This window comes from Oncorhynchus masou, unplaced genomic scaffold (assembly GCF_036934945.1).
Source record: "Oncorhynchus masou masou isolate Uvic2021 unplaced genomic scaffold, UVic_Omas_1.1 unplaced_scaffold_941, whole genome shotgun sequence".
NCBI lineage: Eukaryota > Metazoa > Chordata > Actinopteri > Salmoniformes > Salmonidae > Oncorhynchus > Oncorhynchus masou.
In genome coordinates this window covers 143,026-156,546 of record NW_027015901.1, presented here as the reverse complement: position 1 = coordinate 156,546, position 13,521 = coordinate 143,026, and the positions used below count along the sequence as shown (strand labels likewise).

The 13,521-nt window shown below is 47.4% G+C and overlaps 1 protein-coding gene across 10 annotated transcripts in view; it reads left to right on the top strand.

The window, feature by feature from the left end:
• The first annotated feature begins 9,599 nt into the window (after window positions 1-9,599).
• Window positions 9,600-13,521, top strand: part of LOC135538325 (cytokine-like nuclear factor N-PAC) — a 46,736-nt gene continuing 42,814 nt past the window's right edge. For all 10 annotated transcript variants that reach the window (XM_064964253.1, XM_064964252.1, XM_064964248.1 and 7 more), the window contains exons 1-4: window positions 9,600-9,671; window positions 10,238-10,274; window positions 10,404-10,483; window positions 10,577-10,724. In XM_064964253.1, the coding sequence (XP_064820325.1) occupies window positions 9,634-9,671; window positions 10,238-10,274; window positions 10,404-10,483; window positions 10,577-10,724 (303 nt within the window). In that variant the 5' untranslated portion in view covers window positions 9,600-9,633. The remainder of the gene's footprint in view (window positions 9,672-10,237; window positions 10,275-10,403; window positions 10,484-10,576; window positions 10,725-13,521) is intronic.

The window sequence follows — 13,521 nt, the reverse complement described above, 5'->3', positions numbered from 1 at the left end:
GACTCTACCCCAGTTACTGTTTAATGAGGAGAACACCTCAACCAGAACATAATATACACCAGTTACTGTTTAATGAGGAGAACACCTCAACTAGAACACAATACTCTACACCAGTTACTGTTTAATGAGGAGAACACCTCAACCAGAACACAAGACTCTACACCAGTTACTGTTTAATGAGGGGAGCACCTCAACTAGAACACAAGACTCTTCACCAGTTATTGTTTAATGAGGAGAACACCTCTGTTACAACACAGAGGCGGATGCAAGATGCAAGCAACGATGGTTTTAATGAATGTAGTTCACAGCAGCAACATGACAAACAGACTGTACTCAGAAGGAATCCGACCCAGGAACTCGGGCGCATCTTCCGATCATAACGTGCTGAGAAAACCAGGGGAGTGTGTCCGGATGAGTAGGAAGGAGCACAGCAGAGAATCCACACAAGAGAAGAGCACGGACACACGACACAACCTCAGAGAAGAAACAACGATCTGACAACAAGAAACACTGGTAACAGAACATATAAAGGGAAGATAAGTGGTTCCAGCTGGCGCAGACAATCAGGCCGAGATTGGGAAACCACGCCCACACAAACACTGGAGAGAGAGAGAGAGAGACGGAGGCAGTGGATTCATGAACCGTGACAATACCCCCCCCCCTAGGAACGCCTCTTGGCGTTCCCAGGCGAATTTACCTGTCGATTGAAATCATCGATAAGGGAGTGATCCAGAATGTCCCTAGCAGGTACCCAACTTCTCTCCTCCGGGCCGTAACCCTCCCAGTCCACCAGGTACTGGAATCCGCGTCCCCTCCTTCTAGAGTCCAAAATACGATTGACAGAAAAGGTGGTTTCCCCATCAACAAGTCGTGGCGGCGGGGGAACCGGGACCGGCGGGTTAATGCGTGCCTGAAACACAGGTTTTATTTTAGACACATAAAAGGTAGGATGAATTCTCCTATACGCCGGAGGAAGCTTGAGCCGGACCGCCACCGGACTAATGATCCTGGTGACTCTGAACGGGCCGATAAATTTTGGGGCAAGCTTGTTCGAAACGGATCGGAGTGGAATGTTCTTAGTAGAAAGCCACACTCTTTGGCCAACGACGTATACCGGAGGCTTCGACCGGTGGCGATCGGCCTTAGCCTTGGTGCGCGCCCCCACCCGGAGAAGAGTCTCACGGGCTCTGCTCCATGCGTGACGGCACCTCTGGATGAAAGCGTGAGCGGAGGGAACAGTGACCTCGGACTCCGTACTGGGAAAGATAGGTGGCTGGTAACCTAAACTACATTCAAACGGAGAGAGACCCGTGGCTGCCACTGGCAACGAATTGTGAGCGTACTCAACCATAGAGAGTTGTTGACTCCAGGAAGAGGGATTCTTAGAAACCAAACATCGCAACACTCTCTCCAAATCTTGGTTGGCCCTTTCCGTTTGACCGTTGCTCTGGGGATGAAACCCTGAAGACAGGCTGACACTCGCTCCCAGTAACCTACAAAACTCAAATTGGGGCCCCCGGTCAGAAACTACGTCCATCGGCAGGCCATGTAAGCGAAAGACGTGATCCACGACAGTTACCGCTGTCTCCTTGGCAGATGGTAATTTAGGCAAGGGAATAAAATGAGCCGCCTTCGAGAACCGGTCCACCACGGTCAAAACAACCGTCTTGCCCTGGGAGGGCGGGAGGCCGGTAACAAAATCTAGCGCGATGTGGGACCAGGGTCTCGAAGGGACCGACAGCGGTTGGAGTAACCCATCTGGGGGTCGATTAGAAGTCTTCCCAGTGGCACAAACCGAGCAGGCCAAGACAAAACTGTGAATGTCACGAGCCATCAGTGGCCACCAAAAGCGTTGCTTAACCAAAAAGCTAGTGCGGCTGACTCCTGGATGACACGCTACGTTGGAGCAGTGCCCCCACCGAATAACATCGGACCGACACCCCTCCGGCACAAACAACCGATTAGGCGGGCAACCGGGCGGAGGCGTGACCCCCTCTAAGGCCGTTTTGACCCTCGATTCAACCTCCCATGTGAGTGTGGAGACCACTAGGGTCCCGGGTAGGATGCACTCGGGAGTGGATGGGCGTTCGGAATGGTCAAAAATGCGAGAAAGGGAATCGGGTTTGACATTCTTGGAACCCGGGCGATACGAGAGAGAGAAGTCAAAACGTCCGAAAAGAGTGCCCACCGCGCCTGCCTGGAGTTGAGTCGCTTGGCGGTTCTGATATACTCCAAATTCTTGTGATCGGTCCAAACTATAAAAGGTACCCCCGAACCCTCTAACCAATGGCGCCACTCCTCCAGTGCTAACTTCACTGCCAACAACTCTCTGTTGCCAATGTCGTAGTTGCGTTCCGCAGGTGATAACCGATGGGAAAGGAACGCGCAAGGGTGCATCTTGTCGTCAGAAGAGGAACGTTGGGAAAGTACCGCACCTACCCCCACCTCTGAAGCGTCCACCTCCACCACGAACTGACGCGAGGGATCGGGAGCTATGAGGATAGGAGCCGAAACAAAGCGGCTCTTGAGTTTGGCGAATGCAGCCTCGGCTGTATCGGACCACCTGAACGTCACTCTGGGAGAGGTTAAGGCGGTAAGAGGAGCGACTATCTGGCTAAAGTTGCGAACGAAACGCCGGTAGAAATTGGCGAATCCCAGAAACCTCTGTAGGGCCTTACGGGAATCTGGGCTTGGCCAATCCACCACAGCCTTAACCTTGTCGGGATCCATGCGAATACCTTCAGTCGAGACGATGTAACCTAGGAATGGAACGGATTGTGCATGAAAAATGCATTTCTCCGCCTTGACAAAAAGTCCATTCTCCAACAACCTCTGAAGCACTCGTCTGACGTGTTGGGCGTGTTCCTGGAGAGAAGAAGAAAAAATCAGTATGTCATCCAGGTAAACATATATGAACTGATCAATCATATCTCTCAGCACGTCATTGACGAGTGCCTGGAAAACCGCTGGGGAGTTGGATAGCCCAAAAGGCATGACCAAATATTCGAAGTGCCCTCTGGGGGTGTTAAACGCGGTCTTCCATTCGTCCCCCTCCCTTATGCGAACCAAATGATATGCATTACGTAAATCCAACTTAGTGAACACGGATGCTCCCTGTAACCTTTCAAAGGCGGAGGACATCAACGGTAAGGGATAGGTATTCTTCACTGTGATGTTATTCAACCCACGGTAATCAATGCAAGGACGCAGAGATCCGTCCTTCTTCCCCACAAAGAAGAACCCCGCCCCCGCTGGAGAAGAGGAAGGACGAATGAATTTAGATGCCAGAGAACCAGAGATGTATCTCTCCATAGCCTCCCTCTCAGGAACAGAAAGTGAATATAACTTGCCTTTAGGCGGAGACTCACCTGGCAATAATTCTATTGCACAGTCATAGGGACGATGCGGAGGAAGGGAAGCAGCACGGGACTTACTGAACACCTCCTTCAGGTCGAGGTATTCAACGGGCACGTTAGACAAATCCACTGCCTCCTCTAGAAACACAGAATCAGACACAGACGAACAAGCAGACACTAAACAGGACTCAAGACACTTGTTACTCCACATAGATATAGAGTTATGACCCCAGTCAACTCTGGGGTTGTGTTGGGTGAGCCAAGGGTGGCCGAGAACTAATGGTGCAAGGGGTGAGTCCATGAGTAGGAATGATAGTGTCTCAGTGTGATTGCCAGAAGTGATGAGTGTGATAGGTTCAGTGGTGTGAGAAATGTTGGGGAGTTCTTGACCATTGAGAGCGTTGACGGATATCTTGTGCGTGAGTGAGGTGATAGGGATCTGGAGTTTGTGAGCGAGCTTGAAGTCCATGAAGTTACCCTCTGCTCCTGAGTCCAGTAAGGCTTGGGTGTCGTGCGTGTGGGTGGTCCATCTTAGTCTTACCGGGAGGAGAGTAGATGATGAGGTCTTCTCTGTGGTGACACCACCCGATAGTAGCCTCATGTTTACTACCGGGCCTGATCTTTTACCGGGCAGGAGTGGATAAAGTGGCCCGCTCTACCACAGTAGAGACAGAGTCCTTGGGATCTCCGCCTCTCCCTCTCTTCCCGGGAGAGGCGAGCTCTCCCCAGCTGCATGGGTTCGTGAGCGGAAGCTGAACTGGCCGTGTTCCCGACGCTGGCATGCCAGCCCTCCGTGTCGTTATACGGTCTGTTAGGGCATGCTCGGCGGCCAATACGACTCAGACGAGCGTCGACCCTCAGGGCTAGTTCCACTAGTCCATTTAAACTCCTGGGAAGGTCCAGAACATAAATCTCCTTCTGGATCCGGTCCTCCAGCCCATGCAGGAACATGTCCCACTGCGCCTCCTCGTTCCACTGACACTCAGCAGCCAGAGTGCGGAATTGGATGGAGTATTCCGATACTGAATGGTCTCCTTGGCGAAGGTCAGCGAGTAGTCTGGCCGTCTCCCTACCCGCCACGGCCCGATCGAAGACCCTTCTCATCTCCTCGGAGAGTGTCTGGAAAGAGGTGCAGCATGGGTCCTGGTTCGCCCACACCGCCGTTCCCCAGAGAGACGCTTTGCCTGATAGCAGTGTGAGTACGAATGCTACCTTAGACTGTTCACGGTTGAAGGTCCGTGGCTGCAACGAGAAATGCATGGAACATCTCGTAAGAAAGGCTCTGCAATAGTCAGGATCACCTGAATAACCCTCTGGTGTCGGTAGCCGTGGCTCTAGCTGGGAATCCGGCTCTGGCGGGGCGGGTTGAACTGCCGGTGTAGGTGTCGCAGCGGAACCCCTCAGATGTTGCAATTGTTGGGTCAGCTGGGATACCTGCGTCGAAAGGGCTTGTACTGCCCGACCTGTGCTGGAGATGTTCTCCTCTTGTTGATCCATTCTCGTGATACTGCGGGAAAGGAATTCGGTCAGACTCGTTGAACTCGCTGCATCCATGGTCTGGTCAGATCGTTCTGTTACAACACAGAGGCGGATGCAAGATGCAAGCAACGATGGTTTTAATGAATGTAGTTCACAGCAGCAACATGACAAACAGACTGTACTCAGAAGGAATCCGACCCAGGAACTCGGGCGCATCTTCCGATCATAACGTGCTGAGAAAACCAGGGGAGTGTGTCCGGATGAGTAGGAAGGAGCACAGCAGAGAATCCACACAAGAGAAGAGCACGGACACACGACACAACCTCAGAGAAGAAACAACGATCTGACAACAAGAAACACTGGTAACAGAACATATAAAGGGAAGATAAGTGGTTCCAGCTGGCGCAGACAATCAGGCCGAGATTGGGAAACCACGCCCACACAAACACTGGAGAGAGAGAGAGAGAGAGAGAGAGAGAGACGGAGGCAGTGGATTCATGAACCGTGACAACCTCAACCAGAACACAAGACTCTACACCAGTTACTGTTTAATGAGGGGAACACCTCAACTAGAACACAAGACTCTACACCAGTTACTGTTTAATGAGGAGACCACCTCAACCAGAACACAAGACTCTATACCAGTTACTGTTTAATGAGGAGAACACCTCAACCAGAACATAATATACACCAGTTACTGTTTAATGAGGAGAACACCTCAACCAGAACATAAGACACAGGTTGGTGACAGGCCACCTATTGAGTTGGGTTAACAGTTCTGAGCAATGCAACGGCCCAGACAACAGCAGAAATAAATACAAAATATTACTTCTAAACGTTCGACCGGTTCTAGTCCCATTAAAGGGAAACGGTACAGAAGCAGATGTGAAAAACAAACCAAGTTGATTAAAGCTTTGAGGTTTTGCTCGTTTGACACAGATAATGGTTATTAACAAGAGGACTCTAAAATCACCTCTTAGATCTGTTACTTCCACTAGATGGCTTTCTGAAATACAACAGCGCTTCACGGAGATTCAGCTGACCCAGGTTCACAAGAAGACCAATAAACTGTGACAGACGATACTGTACTTCTGATGGTAGGAAGGAAAGAACAGTGAACCACTGCAGTTACATACACACTAGTTATTTTAGAAATACAAAATCATTTTCCTTTAAAACGGGGCACCGCCAATAAACTGCCTGGATCTCAAACCAGCAAAAGCCTCTCCAAACAAACCAACTGAAAACTAACATGACATTATCACAGTGGCTTTACATAATGGCCGTCTTGAATATTGTCACACATGAATAGACCCACTAATGATCAAACTCAACACACACCATTCAAAACAACCGACCCATTGTAAGTACTATATTATTCTATTCTGCCCTACCAAGCAAAAAGGCAGTAACTGCTCATTTTGGGTTCGAAAAATGAGTTAATGTCATTTTTTTGCTACATTAAATACATGCTTCATCATGTGGACAAGTATCCTGCCTCTATCGTATTGTGTTTTGTGGAAAATGGGGATCATGTTATTGTGTTTTGTGGAAAATGGGGGTCATGGTATTGTGTTTTGTGGAAAATGGGGGTCATGTTATTGTGTTTTGTGGAAAATGGGGGTCATGGTATTGTGTTTTGTAGAAAATGGGGGTCATGTTATTGTGTTTTGTGGAAAATGGGGGTCATGTTATTGTGTTTTGTGGAAAATGGGGGTCATGTTATTGTGTTTTGTAGAAAATGGGGGTCATGTTATTGTGTTTTGTGGAAAATGGGGGTCATGGTATTGTGTTTTGTAGAAAATGGGGGTCATGTTATTGTGTTTTGTGGAAAATGGGGGTCATGTTAGCAGTAACTGCATAAAGGCACTGTGAAACCTTCATTTAACCAGAGCCAATAGGGCTGTTCAAAAGGGGGTAGGTTGCCATTTGGGATAACACCTCGGACACAGTGGACTGGACAGACCGTCCCGATGGGTCTTATGATAGGAAATACACACAAATATAATTAGAACAATTAATCCTGGGATTTTGATGAAATTACTAAATCCGGTCTAGACAGATAATGTAATCTTGTGTTATGTAAGAAACACAACTCACCAATTTGTTAAAAATGGGTGCCTCACAAATGGCAACCTACCCCCTACATAACACACTACTTTCGACCAGCTCCTTATGGCCCCTTGTCTAAAGTAGTGCACTATATATGGAATAGAGTGCCATTTGTGATGCAAACTCAGACCTAAGAGATGTCTTATCCAGAAATACCTTATGTCATCTGATTTAAATTCAGAGTCTGTGTTTATTGCATTGTCAGGATAATGTTGTGAGGAAATTATTTCACCACTAGGAGGATTTCGATTTTCAATCTGCTTTTATGAATTAAACCTTTGAATGAAATATTCCTCGTGTTCCGGGCTTCTATTCCGGAACATGCCAAATGTTCCATGGTCAGATGTCATTCGGGGAAAACAAAAGGAGTTTAGAAGGTGTCCAATTTAATAAAACACTCATTATGATAATGATGTAATAAGCATTGTTTTGGTTGAATGAGATTAGTAAAACCTGGGCTGTTTGTAACACAGGTGATTTACAGTCAAAGATGAACAACTGTCTGTCTTTATACCACCTTATTGTAGGCCCTATTGTGAGGTGAGGGTTTACGGTAAAGAGAGAAACTCACTGTATTGTAGGCCCTATTGTGAGGTGAGGGTTTACGGTAAAGAGAGAAACTCACTGTATTGTAGGCCCTATTGTGAGGTGAGGGTTTACGGTAAAGAGAGAAACTCACTGTATTGTAGGCCCTATTGTGAGGTGAGGGTTTACGGTAAAGAGAGAAACTCATTGTATTGTAGGCCCTATTGTGAGGTGAGGGTTTACGGTAAAGAGAGAAACTCACTGTATTGTAGGCCCTAAATAAAATCATTTATTCGGTGGCGCGTGGGTCAAAGGTTAAATAGGCACACTGTAAAAAAAGGTTAATTGGTGGCAACATGTTACACAGCAATCAGACACACCTATCCTTCATAAAGACTTCTAGAAACAGATGTATCATTGTATAGGCCTACATATAGAAGGGGTTGTCTGGGTCTGTGAATATGACCTTCATCTCATCCATTCATGTTGGACTCTTGCATTTTATTTGTCACATGCTCCGAATACAACAGGTGCAGACCGTCAAATGCTTATTTACAAACCCTTTCCCAACAATGCAGAGATAAAAAGGTTCGAGCACCACCCAACCCTCTAGTTGCAGGAGGGCACATAAGAGCAACTGAATCTCTCGTCTAGATGAATGAAAGCATCTGATTGAATTTTGTCAAGTTGCTTTGTTGACTGTTTGGGTTGTCACTAGTTACCACAGCCACAAAGTCTTAATTCTGTCTAAACCCCTCCTATTTCTACTATTTATTGTCTTAAAATCTGATTTTAAATGTAACCTTAACCACACTGCTCTACTAACCATATGCCTAACCATGACCTGCTAATAAAACTAAGTGAATGCTCTTCAACCGATTGCTGCCCACACCCACCTGCCTGCCCGACGAGCATCACTACTCTGGACGGTTCTATGTGGACAATATGTGGACATCTACAAATAGCTAGGTGTCTGGTTAGACTGTAAACTCTCCTTCCAGACTCACATTAAACATCTCCAATCCAAAATTAAATCTAGAATCGGCTTCCTATTTCGCAAACAAAGCCTCCTTCACTCATGCTGCCAAACATACCCTCATAAAACTGACTATACTACCGATCCTTGACTTCGGCGATGTCATTTACAAAATAGCCTCCAACACTCTACTCAGGAAACTGGATGTAGTCTATCACAGTGCCATCCATTTTGTCACCAAATCCCCATACACTACCCACCACTGTGACCTGTATGCTCTCGTTGGCTGGCCCTCACTACATATTCGTCGCCAAACCCACTGGCTCCAGGTCATCTAGTCTTTGCTAGGTAAAGCCCTGTCTTATCTCAGCTCACTGGTCACCACAGCAACACCCACCCGTAGCACGCGCTCCAGAAGGTATATTTCACTGGTCATCCCCAAAGGCAACACTTCCTCTGGCCGCCTTTCCTTCCAGTTCTCTGCTGCCAATTACTGGAACGAATTGCAAAAATCACTGAAGCTGGAGTCTTCTCTAACTTCTCTATCTCTCTCACTTTAAGCATCAGCTGTCAGAGCAGCTTACCGATCACTGTACCTGTACACAGCCAATCTGTAAACAGCACACCCAACTACCTCATCCCCATATTGTTATTTATACTCTTGCTCTTTTGCCCTCCAGTATCTCTACTTGCACATCATCATCTGCACATCTATCACTCCAGTGTTAATGCTAAATTGTAATTATTTCGCCCTTTGCCCTATTTATTGAATCACGTCATCGGGACTAACGTTCGTCTTGCGCCGAACTGCGCATGTGCATGCAGTCAAAGGAACTCCTTCGATATAAAGTCGTTTTTCAGAAAAATGAAACGTGTCAATTTGTCCCTTTCACGAGGTTGGAGTAATAGCATGTTCAACTACTTAAGACCTTGGCTCCAATCTAGGTTGTGCCTTTAGATGTTGAGAACATTAACAACTAAGGACGAATTTTTCACTTCTCTCATTGACTTGTTATACCCCATACCCCGACCTGGTATGTTTGTTCTTTTTCGTTAGCGTTCCCGGAAGTCTCGCGATGTTGTACCTCTGGATGTAGAAACTCTGTGGTTTGGGGTGACGCATGTGTTTTCTGGTGGGTGTGTTCTTTCGCGGTGTTCAGTGCGACGTTTCAGTAAAGTTCTAAGATGGCGACGGTGCATCTGAGAATCGGGGACCTAGTTTGGTGAGATATGCATTTTTAACTTACTTTAATCGTCTTATTCCATTCGAATTTCATCGTTTACATTGAATCCGTGTCGGATCAACTCAATTCGCGCTTTTTCGTCACATTTGATCAGGTAGATGTGACAAAATATTCGTTTACTAACGGTAGTTGTCGATCGAACTCAAAACAAATACGTTACTGCCTGTTTAGCCCGAGTCAGCATAGCCATTAGCTAGCCAGTAAACTACTTAGCTTTGCCGCACCCAGAGAAGTGAAACCGGACGCAACTGTATGTAAATATTGCTCAATCCATATTCTAACTATATGTATACACTGGTTAGTTTAGCGATCTCTGCATGTTTACTGATGACATCTGAAAAGTGTGTACTGTGATGTTTGAGAAACAACATCATTCTCAAATTAGCCCGTTTAGCTAGCTAACTAGATATTAATCTGGGGACTGTGCCAATGTTTACTGCGACGACGAATACAAGGGGTCGTGGAATTTATATTCTGAAAATCTAAACGTTATCTCGATAATGCAACGTTTAAGCATCAATCAAATGGCAATGTTTTTGTTTTAGGGGAAAGCTCGGGCGCTATCCTCCGTGGCCAGGCAAGGTAAGATCTGTCGAATTCAAGCTAGCGACATCTGAACACCATGGTCGTTTTGACTAAGAATGCTATTGTATGCTAAACTGACTAGCTACACGTAAGTGATATTGTGATTAACTTTCTTTGTCTTTCCAGGTCGTCAGTCCTCCAAAGGACCTGAAAAAGCCAAGAGGGAAAAAATGCCATTTTGTCAAATTCTTTGGAACTGAAGATCAGTAAGTAAACAAACCTACTACATCACTTATCACTAATATCCATATCTAGCTTGCTTCCATCACTTATCCAGTTGTGTGTGTGTGTGAGTGCAGTGCCTGGATAAAGGTGGAGCAGCTGAAGCCATACCACCCCCACAAAGAGGAGATGATCAAGATCAACAAGGGCAAACGTTTCCAACAGGCTGTGGATGCAGTGGAAGACTTCCTGAAGAAGAAAGAGAAACAGGGGGGGAAAGAACAGGTGAGGTAGTTGTACCCTGGATAACCCAGACACACTTTAGTCATTTAGCAGACACACTTATCCAGAGCAACTAGGGTTAAGTGCCTTGCTCAAGGGCACATTGACAGTTCTTTTTCGCCTAGTAGGCTCTGGGATTCGAACCAGTGACCTTTTTGTTACTGGCCCAACGCTCTTAACCGCTAGGTTACCTACCGCTTTCCGTAACCTCCCTCCCTCAGCGTGAAATGTCTCTACTTGTGTTGCTTGATTGCTAGCTTTTCTGTGAGGGCGGTTATGTGAGTTTTTGAGGCAGACGTCCAGGGTTCCCGTCTCGGTGGAAGCTGGAGGAAGTGGTATGGGTTCTAGTCTCGGTGGAAGCTGGAGGAAGTGGTATGGGTTCTAGTCTCGGTGGAAGCTGGGGGAAGTGGTATGGGTTCTAGTCTCGGTGGAAGCTGGGGGAAGTGGTGTGGGTTCTAGTCTCGGTGGAAGCTGGGGGAAGTGGTGTGGGTTCTAGTCTCGGTGGAAGCTGGAGGAAGTGGTGTGGGTTCTAGTCTCGGTGGAAGCTGGAGGAAGTGGTGTGGGTTCTAGTCTCGGTGGAAGCTGGAGGAAGTGGTGTGGGTTCTAGTCTCGGTGGAAGCTGGAGGAAGTGGTGTGGGTTCTCGTCTCGGTGGAAGCTGGAGGAAGTGGTGTGGGTTCTAGTCTCGGTGGAAGCTGGAGGAAGTGGTGTGGGTTCTCGTCTCGGTGGAAGCTGGAGGAAGTGGTGTGGGTTCTCGTCTCGGTGGAAGCTGGAGGAAGTGGTGTGGGTTCTCGTCTCGGTGGAAGCTGGAGGAAGTGGTGTGGGTTCTCGTCTCGGTGGAAGCTGGAGGAAGTGGTGTGGGTTCTAGTCTCGGTGGAAGCTGGAGGAAGTGGTGTGGGTTCTAGTCTCGGTGGAAGCTGGAGGAAGTGGTGTGGGTTCTAGTCTCGGTGGAAGCTGGAGGAAGTGGTGTGGGTTCTAGTCTCGGTGGAAGCTGGAGGAAGTGGTATGGCTAAGCCAGCGATGTGATGTCTGTCACATTGCCACCAGACAGATGGGATTTGTCCAACCACCAAAACATTGACGTCGGGTCAACACTCTTAACTGTTCATCTACATGAGTTAAACAACAGTTGGACTATGTCACTGTAATACTGAAGTGGAGAAGGGTAGCCTAGTGGTTAGAGCGTTGGACTAGTGACTAGTTCAAACCCAAATCTGTCGTTCTGCCCCTGAACAGGCAGTTAACCCACTGTTCCTAGGCCGTCATTGAAAATAAGAATAAAAAAATTAAAAAGTAGGGAGGCCCACATGCCTTGTCTATACATTCATAGGTTAGTTAGACCAGAGCTTTCCAACCCTGTTTCTGGAGAGCTACCCTCCTGTAGGTTTACACTCCAACCCTGTTCCTGGAGAGCTACCCTCCTGTAGGTTTACACTCCAACCCTGTTCCTGGAGAGCTACACTCCTGTAGGTTTACACTCCAACCCTGTTCCTGGAGAGCTACCCTCCTGTAGGTTTACACTCCAACCCTGTTCCTGGAGAGCTACCCTCTTGTAGGTTTACACTCCAACCCTGTTCCTGGAGAGCTACCCTCTTGTAGGTTTACACTCCAACCCTGTTCCTGGAGAGCTATCCCCCTGTAGGCTTTCACTCCAATCCTAATCTAGCACATCTGATTCTAATAATTAGCTGGTTGATAAACTGAACCAGGTTTGATACAACTGGGGTTGGAGTGAAAGGGTTAATGTGTGGCTCTGTTATTCCCACAGAGCTCTGAGGGTTTAATGTATGGCTCTGTTATTCCCACAGATCTCTGAGGGGTTAATGTATAGCTCTGTCGTTCCCACAGAGCTCTGAGGGGAAAGGGGTTAATGTATGGCTCTGAGGGGAAGGGGGTTAATGTATGGCTCTGTTATTCCCACAGAGCTCTGAGGGGAAGGGGGTTAATGTATGGCTCTGTTATTCCCACAGAGCTCTGAGGGGAAAGGGTTAATGTATGGCTCTGAGGGGAAAGGGTTAATGTATGGCTCTGAGGGGAAAGGGTTAATGTATGGCTCTGAGGGGAAAGGGTTAATGTATGGCTCTGAGGGGAACGGGTTAATGTATGGCTCTGAGGGGAACGGGTTAATGTATGGCTCTGTTATTCCCACAGAACTCTGAGGGGAAAGGGTTAATGTATGGCTCTGTTATTCCCACAGAACTCTGAGGGGAAAGGGTTAATGTATGGCTCTGAGGGGAAAGGGTTAATGTATGGCTCTGAGGGGAAAGGGTTAATGTATGGCTCTGAGGGGAAAGGGTTAATGTATGGCTCTTTTATTCCCACAGAGCTCTGAGGGGAAAGGGTTAATGTATGGCTCTGTTATTCCCACAGAGCTCTGAGGGGAAAGGGTTAATGTATGGCTCTGTTATTCCCACAGAACTCTGAGGGGAAAGGGTTAATGTATGGCTCTGTTATTCCCACAGAACTCTGAGGGGAAAGGGTTAATGTATAGCTCTGAGGGGAAAGGGTTAATGTATGGCTCTGTTATTCCCACAGAACTCTGAGGGGAAAGGGTTAATGTATGGCTCTGTTATTCCTACAGAGCTCTGAGGGGAAAGGGGTTAATGTATGGCTCTGTTATTCCCACAGAACTCTGAGGGGAAAGGGTTAATGTATGGCTCTGTTATTCCCACAGAACTCTGAGGGGAAAGGGTTAATGTATGGCTCTGTTATTCCCACAGAACTCTGAGGGGAAAGGGTTAATGTATGGCTCTGAGGGGAAAGGGTTAATGTATGGCTCTGTTATTCCCACAGAGCTCTGAG